The 17,375-nt window shown below is 39.4% G+C and overlaps 1 protein-coding gene across 1 annotated transcript in view; it reads right to left on the bottom strand.

Annotated features, from left to right (window-relative positions):
• LOC122808238 (putative DBH-like monooxygenase protein 2) overlaps nt 1-17,375 on the bottom strand; it is a 340,431-nt gene that overhangs the window by 144,586 nt on the left and 178,470 nt on the right. The window contains exon 9 of the mRNA XM_044079200.1: nt 11,793-11,889. Coding sequence (XP_043935135.1) covers nt 11,793-11,889 — 97 coding nt within the window. The remainder of the gene's footprint in view (nt 1-11,792; nt 11,890-17,375) is intronic.

Genomic DNA, 17,375 nt, shown 5'->3' with positions numbered 1-17,375 from the left:
GTTGTAGGGTGTTATTTAGGCAAGGACAGTGAGTAGGACTGTAGATAAAGTTCTGCAATATGATACGGTGCTTAAGTGTCAGGCAGTAATGGGTTTTATAAGGTTTGTTAATGGCCAATTTTGCTATCTTGTAACACTGTTCTAATAAGCTGGTTCAGGCTACATGTCAGTTAGAATTGGCATTACAGAGATAGGTATGGTGAAGAACATTTGATGCAACATATTTTCTAGTACAACTAGTAAACTAGGGCTCCCAATTTTTGGTAGTTTTTTGACAGCATCATTTATGTATATACTGAATTCCTAACCTTTCTGCCCTGTCCACAGCTGCAGCCACTCACTATACTGCTTGTTTAATTACATCAATTAAATATGGCTTTTAGCTATATAAACTGAATCAGCTGTATTAAAAATAGAATCTGATGAAGCGTACAGTTGCTACGCGAAAGCTCTCATTTTCCTGTTTTTCTGCTTATGGATTAAAGAAATTGTTCGTACTTTATTGGACTTTGTGAGTATTTGGCATTGCCATTTCCATGGTGAATACACTTGTGTTCTTTTTCGATTTATGTATATACTGAATTCCTAACCTTTCTGCCCTGTCCACAGCTGCAGCCACTCACTATACTGCTTACCCCTTTCTTCTTTCTGTGCGGCCACTGCTAATACAGGTAAAACATCTAAGAATGCTACCTCTATCCTCTTCCTTGCACCTTACTGTTACCAGCCTGTGGCACCCACTATGGTCATTTCTGGTATTTGTTTTAATTCACTGGATTTTCAGAAGAGAAGTTATGTCACTGCCAAAAGAAATAACATTGCACTGTTGTTTGGGCTGGTAAGCATTGCTGCTGGTGAGTGTACAGTGGGTTGTTCAGATATATTTAGATGGGTATTCTACTGTCAATGATGTATGGTTATTTTTTAAAAAGTAAAATCATGTCAGCAGTAAAGTGCGCTGCAACTCTATATTGTAAGTAAGCCTAAGGTGTGTGTGATGGGGTGGGTCTAATGAGGAGGGATTAAGTGAGGGCAATGTAGTCAATGATGATATTTTTGCTTAGCTTAAAAAAGAAATATATCACATATGCTCCGTCAAGCATAAAGTTTTGATGTATTGGGATGCACCACGAACCAAGACAGGAAATTGTCTATTCTCATAAGGGGTAATATATAATTACAAACCATGGAGTGGGTAGGGATAGACTCTAACCAAATGGGATAGGTTAATTTGTGTATAAAAAAGGAAACTGGCTAAGCTTAAAATAGCCTGCAAAGGCAGCTAGCCTAGTACTTACCTATGAGCCTATGGAAACTATGCATTTTCAGTGTACTTAAAAATGAAAAAAAAAAAAAAAAACAAAAAAAAAACAAGGAAAAGACGCATGGCTGTAGGTACGCAACAACTGTAGGGTGACATTAGTGGTCAGGTCACCCTACTTGCAGTAAAATTATTGACGAGCTTCTGAGTTATTTATTTATTAATGTATGATTTTGTTATCCAGGTGAGTCCAGGTAGGCCAAAGGCCTCTTTTCAGGAGAGATTAATGGGGTATTTATAGTAACTAAGAAAAATTTGGTCAGGGCTCTGGAGAAATTTCCCTACTGTTTCCGATAAGCGCCAAACTTCTTTTACACCTACCCGAGTTACTGCCAACTCGGGCAGATAGGACTTTGATTTAACATTTTAGCCAAAGGAACTCACTCAGAAGTGCAACACACCCAATTATCCTGCAATGCATTTGCTGACATAGATGTCAAGGGACTGAGTATTAATCGCATCAATTAAATATGGCTTTTAGCTATATAAACTGAATCAGCTGTATTAAAAATAGAATCTGATGAAGCTGCAGTTACTTTCTGTGAGCTCATTTTCCTGTTTTTCTGCTTATGGAATAAAGGAATTGTTCGTACTTTATTGGACTTTGTGAGTATTTGGCATTGCCATTTCCGTGGTGGATACACTTGTGTTCTTTTTCGATTTCATTTCAATTGACTTTGACAAGTGTATCAGCATTGGTTTGAGCAGTTTATTTGATTGTTGAGTTTGCTTTATACGTAACTGCCTTACCACACGGAATGGCCAATATGTCAGTAGAGTTAGACTATAATCCGGAATCGAGGGGAATGAATGATAGATGGATGAACATTACTAAACATCAAAGTAACCCTTTATTGACTCTGGATCTAGAAGTGCGTAATCCCAGAAATTCAAATACTGATGTTGCTAATATTGAGCATTTCAATATGTCTGTCAAACAATTAGAAAATGATTTATATAAGATGCAGAGATATGTATGGCAGCGCAAGCATTTAGAAGCGTGCATACATTTCAACATAGTCCCCAGAGGCATGAGGGTCCTATGCATGCCTACGTATGGGGACAGTCAGCCGGAGCTGCTTAGAAAGTGGCAAGAGATTAACTTGGACACAAGTCGTAAATACATGCAGCTCTTAATAGATCATTTCTTGCCACTTGAAAAAGAACTGTTAATGAATGTCACCAAATTAAATAAAGAAATACGGGAATCTTTTAATGTTGAACCTTGCACTAAAAGACTAGAGGATTTGTACTTGCAAGTAGAGTCCTATAGTAACAAACTGCAGTTAACTAAACATCGCAAATTGCAACGAGATCATCGCGATTTTTTAGAAGGGAATGTGTTTGTTTGGCTGCGCAATTTGAACTACAACATCAGAGACAGAAGTGATGAGAGGACAATAGGGCGGTCCGATACCACGCTTACTATCACAGAAGGAATGTCTCATTTTCTAACATCTACGGAAAACAGTTCTTTAATTAACATTTCTGACAAAGCTTTTGTCACCCCACCAGACACTATAGAACATGCGGAAACTTCTACATCTGCTTCCACTCCTTTACCGAATCAGGAAGCGGATAGAAATAAGGCAGTTTTTAAAAACAGTGGGGCTATACCGAAATATAGCACAACATCTGCAGCTTTTTTACCTTATCCAGTACGGAAACCCATACTACAGAGAGACCGATCCAGAAGCTGGGATCAGAGAAAGCGGAAGTTCTCAGGGGAGAACATGCAACAGAGACACCGTCAGAGACAGTAACTAATTTGTTTTTTAACTTATCTACTTTCATGCTATCTGAATCAGATATTAGCCTGTTAAATAGAGGCTTGACATTTATACCTTCACAAGAAAGTAAGTTACAAAATATATTAATTGATTTAAGAACATTTGGTCGCATGTTAGCTTTGAAACTGCATTTTTTTGATAAAAAGACGAATAACCTGAATAGGAATGATGAGTTACTATGTTTCAAGCAGAAAAGTACTTTTTCACCCCCCTTACCTACTCACATAGAATGTTTCATTAAATTATGTGAACGTAGTTTTTATAATTATTTTCTTAATGGAAAAAGAAAATGTCTTTTCTTTAATATGAGTAGTGAAGAGAGATTGTCATTAAAAAAACTATCAAAAGAGGCCTCGATAGTAATTAGACCTGCAGACAAAGGAGGTGGCCTAGTAATATTTAATACAGAAGATTACACTTCATTAATGATACAAATGCTTGGAGATGAAGATACATATATAATGATTAGTGATGAAAAACTTCTAAGCATTTTTAAAAGAATAAATGATGAACTATATGATTTACTGATGTGTTATCAAATAAATAAGGAGTTATATGACTTCTTTATTAATGAATATCCCCAGATACCAACCATAAAAGGTTTACCGAAAATGCATAAAGGTATGCTTCCACCACCGATTAGACCAATTGTAGATGGAGATAGATGGATTACGCAGAATATCTCCATTTACTTAGAAAAAACATTAAGACCAATAGTGAACAAGATACCAACGATTCTGAGGGATACTTATCAGTTACTAGATATTATAGATCATCTTGAAGTTAATCTACAACAGGGCATTCACCTACTTGTTACATTAGATGTACAAAATTTATTTACTTATAACTTGTATGCCTTGTTCATTAGGAATACAAGAGAATTATTACAATTTTACCCGGAGATTAGTCTTAACAAAGGAATACTGATTTGCCAATTGCTAGAACTTGTGCTTTCTAATAATGCCTTTTCTTTTCTAGGGCAGCTATATTTACAAAAGTGGGGTGTTGCAATGGGCACACCCTGCGCAAATACATACGCTAATCTAGTGGTTCATCACTGGGAGAGAGAACATCTATTCACCAATGAACTATACAAAAAGATTTTGTTATACACTAGATTTGTAGATGATGTACTGATTGTATGGGAAGGCACAGTAAAAGAATTTGAAAATTTTCTTTTTTATCTAGAAAGTACATCTAGTTTTCTAAAGTTTACTATGGAGGCCTCATATGTAGAAGTTAACTTCCTTGATGCGAATCTAAAAATTAAAGATGGCAAGATTTGTTCTACGCTAAATAGGAAGAAGTGTTGGAAAAACACACTTCTCAGTTATGATAGTATGCATCCGAGACATGTATTTAAAGGTATTGTGAAGAGCCAATTTGTTAGATTAACCAGAATATGTAAGGAAAACTCAGATTTAATACTAGAGGCTGATAAGATGGAAAATGTATTTATAAAAAGGGGATATAATAAGAAAATGGTGAAAGAAACTAGGAATTATGTAATGGAAGCTACAAAAGCATCCAACGAATCAAGGACAGCGAAGGTGAGAAAGCACTCTTATTATAGATAGTACCCCACCAGCCTAAAACCCACTTCCCCCGGAGTCCTTTGAAAGTCTCTTTATCTACTACTTCTAGTATGTCGAGGGATCAGTTGCTAGTGTCCTCTCCAGCTCAACTGGTGAACCTGGGAATATTGAGGCAATGTTACAATTGCCTCATGTACACAGACAATCCTCTCCTCCTCCCACAAAACACAAATACATGCGAGAGATGCAACTATACGGCCAAACTGGAGGCTGAGCTCTCTCAACATAGGACTGGCAAGACCAGACAGGAGGAGAAGGTAACCACACACAATACATACCCAGTCACACATGGTACCATCACAACTTCAAATCATACACATACTCACACAAAGACATACTCGGAGGCTCTGATCAAAAATTTACCAAAACAGCAGAGGCCACCAAAGCAGACACCCAAACAACTACCACCTCACGACCCAACACATGCAACACATAGACCACACAGTCAGAGTGTCAAACAGTCACAGCCCTTAAGGCCAAACAAAATGCCAGACACACTTGTCATTGGTGATTCCATAGTCAGACACACTGACGCCCGCCACCAGACTGAGTAAGGAGAAGGTCACAGTAAGCTGCCTGTCGGGCGCTAGAATCCGCCACATAACGCAAGCACTCAGGTCTCTCAACAGCAGGTACAAGTACGACTCAGTCATTGTCCACGCTGGTGTCAACGACCTGAGACGTACCTCCTTGGACTACATGAAAAGGGACATCGAGGAGCTCTCTGATTATGTAGCCCAGGCAGGTATGACCCTGACCTTGAGCAGTATCCTACCTTCACCTAGAATGATGCCACAATACAGTGATAAGATGATCAGCTTTAATAATTGGCTTAAATTCTGGTGTCATTCAAAGGGGATCCAATGTCTGTCTGCCTGGGATGACATGCTGGACAAGCCACTCTGCTTCACAAGGGACGGCTTGCACCTGTCACCCCTGGGCTTCCGGATATTGGCAAAGGCTCTTGCCACCCCCATAGTGCCTTTTTAGGCAAGGCTCAAATTCTAAACCTACCACCCTAGAACACCAAAAAGGAAAAAACTAAGGGTAATGCTGCTCAATGCCAGAAGTCTCACTCTCAAGATGCACGCACTCGAGGCCCTTCTCAATATGGAGAACATCGATGTCTGTGCTGTGACAGAAACCTGGTTCAAGGCTCCTGAGAGCACCCCAGCACTAACACGTTTCACGTCATATCATGCTCGGCCCCAAAATCCGGACAACACCAAGAAAGGAGGGGGGGTGTCCATATTCATAAAGGACACCCACACCTCAAGGTTGGTGGCAATGCACGATGCATCGGAGACCATCCAGGTGCAATTAACCATAGGCAAGACTGCTCTGCAATTTGTAGCATGTTACAGGCCACCCTCTCAAACTCAGGAACCTCACATGGCCTTCCTGAAAACATTGGAGGGATAAATGTATCTCCAAACACCATCATACTAGGTGACTTCAACTACCCTAATATAGACTGGGAACACTACTCAAGCCCGAACACTCTAACCCAAAGATTCCTGGAGTTCATAAACTCAAATGCCATGGAACAACTAGTCACCATCTCCACAAGAGGAGAAAACATACTTGATCTCATCATCACGAACATGGGATCAAAATGTTCAACACCGAAGTATACCCCTCACTGGTGAGATCAGATCATAAACTAATCTCGTTGGAGGTCCTCATCCCGCCCCACCTGAAACAAAAAGACCACAGTGAAAAACTTCTCAAAAGCCGATTTCACACTTCTAAAAACTAGTGTGGTCTCCTTTAAGGCCTCTGAGCCAGTGGTAAACATTACTCAAACCGCTGAATCACTTACAAATGCCTTCTACCAGCACCTACAGGACTGCATGGATCAGGCAATCCCAAACAAAACTAAGACTCTCTGTACCAAAGGCAAGCGTCCAGTCTGGTGGACCCCAGCCATAAACAAGCTCTACAACAAAAGGAGGAAGCTACTACAAGATAGAGCAAAATCCTTGAAAGGTAAGACACCTTTGATCATTATAAGTAAAAACTAAGAGCTCTCATAAAATCATCCAAGGCAAATTTTGAGAGAAAAATCGCCAAGGACTCTAAAGACAATCATAAGGCCTTCTTTAGCTATGTTAGAAACCTAGGAGGAAACTCCCAGATATGCTCAGAATTAGTTCAAAATGATGTGAAAATTACTGAACCTACACACATTGCTAACATACTGGCTGACAGGTTCAGTGCAAACTTCTCCCCAAAAGGAGAGATATCTATTCCAGAGGATTGTAGCCCCCAAACATCTCCAACGCCCAGGTGAGAACTGCCCTCACTAAGGCAAAAACACAGCATCCATGGGACCGATGGTGTCCCCGGCTGTGTGCTTCATGAACTCAACGAGGAATTAAACCCACAGTTAGGACAGCTGTTTAATCTTAGCCTCACCTCAGGATACGCACCAAGGAGTGGCGACGCGACTGTGGTCCCACTTCATAAGGGCGGTGCCTCCACAGACCCTGGAAATTACCGCCCATTAGCTTGACAAGCCTTATCTGCAAAGCCATGGAGAGGATCATAATGGAACTCATAAATAAAGACATAGGGAACTTGCAGACTTTGGATCCAACCCAGTTTGGCTTTGTCAAAGGCAGATCCTGCCTCTTAAACTTGGTTGACTTTTTCGAGACAGTCACCAAGGCCATTGATGAGGGAAAGGCAGTCCATACAGCCTACCTCGACCTGGCAAAGGCCTTCACACAATACCCCACTCAGGTATCATCGAAAAACTCATCAGCTTGAATGTAAACCCATACATCACAAGATGGGTTGCAAACTGGCTAAGTGACAGAACCCACAGGGTCAGAGTTGCTGGAGCCATGTCAGACTCAAAGCCTGTCACAAGTGGTGTCCCGCAGGGCTCAGTCCTGGGTCCACTCTTGTTCGGCATCTACTTTTCTGAAGTACAAGCAAACACAGGAGGGTTATGGCTGACAAAGTTTGCAGATGACTGCAAACTGGGCCATAGTCGAAAACACATCTGACACAGATATCCTCCAGAAGGGCCTCACAGAAACGGATAACTGGTGCCAGAGCCATGGCCTGAAGTTAAACGCCAAAAATGCATAGTCATACCCTTCGGGAAAAACAAGGTTACCCCTAGCTACCATATAGGTGGCAATCCACTGAGCACAGAAAAGTCATCAGGGATCTGGGGACCCAAGTTGACAGTAGCCTTCGCTTGACACTCATGTTGCTAAAGTAGTTAGGAAAACCTTCTATGTCGCCCACCTGATCATGAAGGGATTCACATCTAGATCAAGGAGGTCATCGCCCCTGTACTCATCACTCATTAGACCTATGATTGAGTACAATGCCCCGCTCGAATGTATCTGACCAGACACCTGCTGCAGCTTGAAAGGCCCCAAAAGTTCCTCACCAAAAGGATAAAGGGTCTCAAAATATGTCTTATGCTGCCCGACTGAAAGAACTCCAGCTCTATTCAGTCTCATACCGCTTGCTCAGAGGTGACCTGTGCCTGACATATAAGGCCATGTCAAACCCAGATTTGATGAATATGCTTCACCTCAAAAATGTAGATCCCTCAGAACCACAAGGGCGGAGACTTAAACCTTGACACGGTTATAAATAGAACGTGCTGGAGGGACAGATTCATCACCCAGAGACTCCCTATGCTGTGGAACAAAATCCCGGTACATGTGAGGCAGAGCACCTCGCTGGCCTTGATCAAGAGGAATCTTGACCAATGGATGGGAGATCGCAGATATACCCCAGGGATTACTTCAGTGTCACTGCTTGACAGAGGCACAGAAAAATGATAGGCATAGTTTTTATTCAAACTAAAGGGGTGGCGAAAGCCACATAACTATGGGCTAGGCTTATAAATGCCCTTGGGCAGATAGCCTAGTATGAACCTATGAACCATAGGAATACACAAATCATGAGATAAGATGAGAGAATACATTTTGTTACAACTTACTCAAATGACAATAAAATAATTAGAAATATTATTAGTAGTCATTGGCAAGTATTAACTACAGATAGTAGAACATTAGAATTAGTAGGACACATGCCCAGTTTCACATATCGAAATAATAAAAATTTAAAGAGTTTGTTATGTGTTACACGGAATAAAAGAGAGATAGTAGAAACATGTGCTGTAACAAAATTTGGAACTTTTCCATGTAACAATTGTAATATGTGTAAATATATTACAGCAACACAAACATTTATTCACCCTGTTCTGAATTATTCATTTATTCCCAGATTTTTTGCATCTTGTGACACTTGCAATATTATTTATTTGGCCACCTGTGAATGCTGTCCTGCTTACTATATAGGACTTACAAAAAGGAAATTGAAAAAAAGAATATACAATCATGTGTATGACATTAAGAAAGGCAATGAACTTAATGCACTAGCAAAACACATAATTCAATATAATGATCATAATTTTAAATTTAGAATATTACAGATTGTAGATAAGAATGAAAGAGGGGGAGATTTTGTAAATATACTAGAACAGAAAGAATTATAATGGATATTAAGAATGAGAGCACATCACCCTCCAGGGTTAAATCAATATGTTCCTCTGAAGCCTGTTTTAAAATATCGTAAATCATGCAGTTCTTGATTTAATCTCATGTATTTATTTATTCATTTATTTATTTATTCTAAGTGGTTAGAATTTAATAAATGTTTTTGTATATACATGCACCAAGCACCTTATGATACATATTCTATAATGTTTTAAATAATATGCGTACATATTTTAATAAATATATGATAGTTTATAGTAATATATAGTTGATTTTTATAAATGAGGCTTATATACATGAATGTTAGTGATGCATTATATATATTTATATTATATATATTTATTTTATATTTATATTTATGGTAAAGATATGAATTATCTAGTGTAAGTTTCATAATAGTTAAGTTTTAAAGTTTTAAAATTGTATTAAACAATGTGTTTACATGTTAGAAATTGAAGTGATTGAGGTTTTTATGCAATATAAGGAAGATGTTGCTTTAAGTAAAATGATTTATTAGTCAGCTAATTGTTTAATTACATCAATTAAATATGGCTTTTAGCTATATAAACTGAATCAGCTGTATTAAAAATAGAATCTGATGAAGCGTACAGTTGCTACGCGAAAGCGCTCATTTTCCTGTTTTTCTGCTTATGGATTAAAGAAATTTCGTACTTTATTGGACTTTGTGAGTATTTGGCATTGCCATTTCCATGGTGAATACACTTGTGTTCTTTTTCGATTTATGTATATACTGAATTCCTAACCTTTCTGCCCTGTCCACAGCTGCAGCCACTCACTATACTGCTTACCCCTTTCTTCTTTCTGTGCGGTCACTGCTAATACAGTTAAAACATCTAAGAATGCTACCTCTGTCCTCTTCCTTACACCTTACTGTTACCAGCTTGTGGCACCCACTATGGTCACTTCTGGTATTTGTTTTAATTCACTAGATTTTCAGAAGAGAAGTTATGTCACTGCCAAAAGAAATAACATTGCACTGCTGTTTGCGCTGGTAAGCATTGCTGCTGGTGGGTGTACAGTGGGTTGTTCAGATATATTTAGATGGGTATTGTACTGTCAATGATGTATGGTTATTTTTTAAAAAGTAAAATCATGTCAGCAGTAAAGTGCGCTGCAACTCTGTATTGTAAGTAAGCCTAAGGTGTGTGTGATGGGGTGGGTCTAATGAGGAGGGATTAGGTGAGGCCAATGTAGACAATGATGATATTTTAGCTTAGCTTAAAAAAGAAATATATCACATATGCTCCGTCAAGCATAAAGTTTTGATGTATTGAGATGCACCACGAACCAAGACAGGAAATTGTCTATTCTCATTAGGGTAATATATAATTACAAACCATGGGGTGGGTAGGGATAGACACTAACCAAATGGGATAGGTTAATTTGAGTATAAAAAGGGAAACTGGCTAAGCTTAAAATAGCCTGCAAAGACAGCTAGCCTAGTACTTACCTATGAGCCTATGGAAACTATGCATTTTCAGTGTACTTAAAAATGAAAAAAAAAAAAAACAAGGAAAAGACACATGGCTGTAGGTACGCAACAACTGTAGGGTGACATTAGTGGTCAGGTCACCCTACTTGCAGTAAAATTATTCACTGAGCTTCTGATTTACTTATTTACTAATGTATGCTTTTGTTATCCAGGTGAGTCCAGGTAGGCCAAAGGCCTCTTTTCAGGAGAGATTAAAGGGGTATTTATAGTAACTAAGAAAAATTTGGTCAGGGCTCTGGAGAAATTTTCCTATTGTTTCCGATAAGCGCCAAACTTCTTTTACACCTACCTGAGTTACTGCCAACTCAGGCAGATAGGACTTTGATTTAACATTTTATCCAAAGGAACTCACTCAGAAGTGCAACACACCCCATTATCCTGCAATGCATTTACTGACATAGATGTCAAGGGACTGAGTATTTGGTAAAGGAAGGGAGAACAATGTAAACCATGAATTGGTGCTGAACATACTAGATATGAACACTGCCTGAATGTCTGTATGTTTGTTTGCTCTCCCTGCTCAAATTTAAGGCAATATATGAAAATTCATAAGCTGGATAGATAAAAGTAGAACATGTAACTTTCTTAAAAGATAAAGATATGAATAGAATAAATGGGCTAAGCAATCCATTATCTTCCGCCAAAGTGTTTGTTTTTATGTGCTGACCCATAAGCCTCATGAAGTGAACACAGCTAAAATGTTGCTAACAACCACAACAGAATATACTATTACACAACTGTATGGTTATACAGTTCAAAAACAGCATGCAGCTTGAAAAGAAAATATTATGAAATTTACAACTCAATATTTTCAAATTTTATGATTCCTGAAAATTATACATAAAAAGAATAAAAAACAAACATTGATGGAAAAAATAAGGGAGTAAATATTTAAACTTCTACAGTGGAAGCTTTTTTCTTTCTCCTTTCAGAGAAGTCATTTACATTTACAAAATGTATAATACTAGACAGTGTTACCAGACTCAAGCTTGGCTAAATAAACCCCATCAGAAAAACTACTGCTTGTAATTTTTACAAACATACCATCTTTAAAGTGACATAAGGAGTGAAAAATCTTGTTGCTTGAAATGAGAAGTCATAGTTGTCATCACGACTAAGGAAACCAATCTGTGATCCATTCCTGTCCAATAAATAAATCAACAATGAAAAACGTTAATTTTAATTCAAAGAGATGGCAACAACACTAGTCCTAATCTACTGATTTTTTCACAAATATCTGCAGTGACTGACAAAATACTGATTTGTTACACTTTTGTTTAGGTCATTAATGCCCCATTTTGCAGCAATTAGTGTTTCATTAAAAAGTATTATTGTACGACTCACCTGTAGCTAGGTCTGAGAGTAGCAGATACCACTATTAGAAGCCCTGCACCAGTATCTGTGGAGCTGAATACTGAAAAATGAGTGACATCTAAACACATGTCTCAGAAGACACAGGACTTCATGTCATTTATATTGCACAATTAGTTCACAGAATCATAGGAGGTTACTAGGCTACTGGCGCTAGGGCCTTTACCAGCCTAGCCATGTTTTACCCTTGTTCCCTCATAGACTGAAACAAATAGCCTGTATTAGTGCACAAATTTATGATCAGTGACTGCCCCTATCCAAAAGGGACATAGGTGAAACCTCCAGGGTGAATTTATGGTTTCCCATCCAAGTGTCCAAGTTATGTTTGAACACGATTATTGAGGAGCTCTGTTTTTAGAGAAGTAGCAGCATCTGGGAGACATATCTGTCTCTCCAGCAAGTCCTGTTTATGTTGCAGGCTAGGTTAAGGTCTCTAGAAGGAGTGAGTCTTGTCATATTAGATTTGCGGATTTGCAGCATTTCCATTAAGGCAAGGTCCGAGACTGCTCTGAAGGCCATTCACGAATCACCTCTACACAGTCTATACAATACAGAATAACAGAGTATGGTAACAGTTTGTGCAGGGCATGTGATGAAGGCCTTGAATTTTCTTGGTGAGAAACCTCTGAGGTCTCTCCAGCTGCTGCAGGTGTCTGGTGAGGTACATACAAAAAACAGCACTGTACTCTATTATTGTTCTGATGATGGACAAGTACAGAGGAGTTATAACTTCCTTTCTTTTGGATGCTATTCCCTTACTTATGACATGGTAATGTAGAAGGCCTTCCTCACCACTGTGGACACATGCTGATCAAAGTTAAGGTTGCTATCAACCTGCATTTCCACATCTCTCATCACTGGGTTTGAACTCAGGGGGATATTGTTAATGTTGTAATTTGCTGGGACTTCACCTTTACCAAAATGGATGATAATACATTTTTTTTTTTTTTTGCGTTAAGTTTAAGTCCGTGGCTTTGGCACCAATCATTTGTCTGTGTAAGTCCTTTTTGTAGTACTGTGACATTGTTTTGGGTTTCAATGGTTGCACGCAGTTTGCAGTCATCAACGAACTTGATAAAATACCGACCATCTATTCTTATCCAAACTTCTAAGAAATAGATTTCAAACAGAAGTGGACCCAGCACAGACCCTTGTAGAACACCACTAGTAACAGGTCTGCTAGTAGAGGTGGAATCCCCTACTTTGACTGTATGAGTTCTATCGATGAGCCAATTGGCTACCCATCTAATGACATATGGGTTTATCCCCAGCTGGGTGAGTTTATTGATGATGCCTGAGTGGGGGATAGTGTCAAAGGCCCTGGCTAAGTCGAGATAGGCAGTATAGACTGTTCTGCAGTTCATCCAAGACTTTGGTGTCATTTTCAAAGAAGTCCACCAGGTTTAACAAGCATGATCTGCCATTAACGAAACCAAACTGGGTCAGGTCAACAGATTGAAAGTCTCCTATATCCTTGTTGATTAGGTTCATGATGATTCTTTCTATGGCCTTACAGTAAGGCTGGTTAGGCTTATGGGTCTATAATTCCCAGGGTTGGATGAGGGACCCCCTTTGTGCAAAGGGATCAAAGTTGCAGTTTTCCATTCGGGTGGGACAAAGCCAGTACTTTGACTCCGATTGAAGAGAGTACCCAATGGTTCCACCAGCTCCTGTTTTAGACCACTTATTAAGCAGCCTGGGATGTTGTCTGGTCCCATAGAGGCTGTGTTTTTGGCCTTGGAGAGGTCAGTTATGACCTGTTCATTTGAGATACTAGGTAGAAGACTGGTGATGGGTATATTTTGGGGTATGATTGTTGGGGACAGTGGAGTGAAGTTTTCACTGAACCTGCCTGCTAGCAGGTTGGCAATTTTCACAGGTTTTGTATGAGTGGTACAATCCACTGCTAGTTTGACACAAATCTGAGCATTCCCTTTAAGATTTTGGATGTAGTTATTAAATGCTTTGTGATTATCCTTAGGCAAGGATGTTAATTTGGTTTCGTAGTTAGTTTTGGAGGACTTTCCAAGATGTCTAATTTGCTTATTCAAGCTGTGGAAGGTGTCTTTCCTCTGCTGATACCTTTTCTTCTTGTTCTTAGTCAGCGGTTTGTTTCTCTTGTTGTATAACCTATTTATGGTGGATGTCCACCAGGGTGGTTTATTTTTTTGTGAGGATCTTGATTTAATCCAGTCAATTATAGTCTATGCACTTGTATAGGTGTTTATATAAGGCATTAGTGTACTCCTCAGTATGGGAGACACTGCTGTCGGTGGTGAGTGGGGGGTTCAAACTATTTATGCTATCTCGTAGAAGGCTATAGTTTGCTTTGTAGAAATTTTTAAACTTTTTGCTCCAGACTGGGGATCAGTTGAGATTGTTACTTCAAACAAAACAGATTTGTGATCTGATCTTACCAGGGAGGGCCTCACACATGGGATGGTGCAGTGATCTCCCATATTGGTGAACACTAGGTCATGGATATTTGAGCCCCTTGTGGGGATGCTGACAATCCATTTGTGTTAGCAAATTCCAAGAAGTTTAGGCGAGCATGTTACTGCTCAAATATGTTGCCCAGTTGACGGAGGGATAGTTAAAGTCACCCATGACTAGGGTGTTTGGCAGTACTGTGAGTGACTCAAGAAGGTCTAGGTAAGCAGTGTGGTTTACCTGGGTTCATGGTGGGGAAACTATTGGTAACAATGATGTGGAAGGGGGGGTCTTTCCTACAATTAGCTGGACTTGGAGTAGCTCTATGGAGTTGTACTGTTTAACCAGTTTTGACGTGTATTTGCCTTTGATGAAGATGGATACACCTCTCCCTTTGGTTCTCTCACATTCATTTTGCAGACTTAAAGTGTGGAAAGCATTGCAGCCTTACATGGCTGGGGTACTCTCTACGGCCTTGTACCATGTCTGTGATACTGTACAGATATCTATGTCTTCCAAAGGAAGGAGCGCTTCCAGTGAGTGCAGTTTGTGATTTAGGCTCCTAGCATTAAGCAGCACAACCTTTAGTTTGTCTCTAGAAGATGTTTTTATGTCAGAAATTTTGTTCTTATGACATTACCTAAAAAGGCGCTATGTGGGGAGGGAAATACATTAGCCAGTAACCAAAACCAAGAGGTGAATGGTGAAGACCATCCCTGGCAAAGCAGGGTCGTCTTGTGACCATGTCATCCCAGGCTGACAGATACTGGATCCCTCTAAACTAACACCACAACCTAAGCCAGTTGTTAAACTCAAAATTTTTTTTTTTTTTTTGCAGTGAGGCATCATCCTGGGTGAAGGTAGAATGCTGCTTAGGGCTAGGGGCACATAATCAGCAAGCTCAGTTGTGTCTCTCTTCATATAGTCCATTGAGGTGCGTCTCAAGTCGTTCACTCCAGCATGGACTTTGACAGTCATAACAGTATTTGTTATTGAGAGACTTGAGTGCATGCATGATTTGTTGGATGCTTGTACCTAACAGGCAGCTGACCATAACATTCTCCTTGTCTAGCCTGGTGAGTGTGATATCTGTGTGTCTCACTATGGAGTTGCCTATGACCAAGACATTTTGTTTTGAGGTATTTTGCCTTAGGGGCTTGTTGGGTGAGACACTGATGTGTGTGTTTTTATGTGTAATGGATCCTGTTGGGACTGCATTGTGTATGGACAGTTTGTATTTGGGAGGTCTCTGTTCTTTTGGTATACTTCTAGTGAGTGTATCCGTGTATGTGGGTTTATGTGTTCTGTTGTTGGTTTGTGGAAGATGTGAAGTGTTTGTGCACACAACCCATTTGGAATCTGATCTGCTGTTTTGTGAGAGAGAGCATTGATTCCAGATTTATAGAACAGATACATATCTCACATATTGTATTAGTATGTTTTAGGAGTAATGGGTTGTCAGTATACATGAGGCAGTTGCTACATTACCTTAGGATGCCTATGACCACCTGAATGGCTGGAGAAATGGTGGAAAACTGTCCATCCATTATGTCAGGTTTGTTCTGTACTAAGTAGTGTGGAGAGGGCTGGATGGAACTGGCTCTGCTGTGAGACTAGTAGAATCAACTAAACCATGGAGGTTTTGGAGTAGGTGCCTGCATTAATGCCTAAAAAGTGTGCAGCTAAGTTGCTCTCTGGGCAGCAGTGAGCAACTGTGCAGCGCACATGGAAACAAGAAATCCTAGGATGGTTCATAAGCAGGTATCTAAGGAAAAAATTGACTTTCTAAGTCTTTGCTTTTGTAATGGGTAGTACTAACCCCTTTGCACAATGCGCAGCTTACTTAAGCAATTATCAAACAAGCTAGCCAGTGGAAATGTTCAATACTGAGCCTTTTTCCAACAGTCCCCAACTCAGATGGGTCCTTGGCTACACTCTTCTGCCACAAGGATGCAGGGGGCCCTCTTAATGTAGGATGGCTGGTTTTAGTACTCAGATAATGCCAGACAGTTTAGATTAAGCAAATCTAAATCTAAGCTATGCTATGCTATAAAAAACACAAGTACTAGAAATGCAAAGTGCAGGAAAAACAGTCTCAAAAAGCAAACAGTGAAACAGGAAAACAGTTTAAAACAGCAAAACAATTTAAAGTAGGCAGCAGTTCAGTAATACACAGTTTAAAAGTGCAATATGGTGAATAAAAATACTTATAATTTTGTAGATTTCAAAGGATGCCTTGGATTTCATTTGGGTTCACTCTGGAGATCAGAGAGAGCACATCTGTCCTAGAGCAGCTCCTGTAAACTGAGCACAGGCTCTTACAAATGTGGTGCTTAGATACAAGCTAAATTAAGCAATTTTCAAACAAGTTGACCAATGGAAATGCTCAATGTAAGATGGCTGGTTTTAGTGCTCAGATAATGCCAAACAGTCTAGATTCAGAAAATCTGAAGGTAGCCTATGCTACAAAATACACAAGTACTAGAAAATACAAAGTGCAGGAAAAACAGCCTCAAACAGGAAACAGTGGAACAGGAAAATAGCTTGAAGTGGCAAAAACAGTTAAAAGTAGGTGGCAATTCAGTAATGCACAGTTTAAAAGTGCAGTACAGTGAATAAAAAATACTCAAATTTTTGTAGATTTAAAAGGATGCATTGGGCTTCATTTGGATTCATTCCAGAGATCAGAGAGAGCATGTCTATCTTAAAGCAGCTCCTGTAAACTGAGTTTAACAGGAAATAAAGAAAAACACTGTCTGCTATAACATTACTGCAAAAACTGCTGCACTAAAAACATACAAGATCCAGCATTAATTAACATAATGA

Source organism: Protopterus annectens, chromosome 8.part0, assembly GCF_019279795.1.
Source record: "Protopterus annectens isolate FY-2018-M chromosome 8.part0, PAN1.0, whole genome shotgun sequence".
Classification (NCBI taxonomy): domain Eukaryota; kingdom Metazoa; phylum Chordata; order Ceratodontiformes; family Protopteridae; genus Protopterus; species Protopterus annectens.
This window is presented reverse-complemented; position numbering and strand designations above follow the sequence as displayed.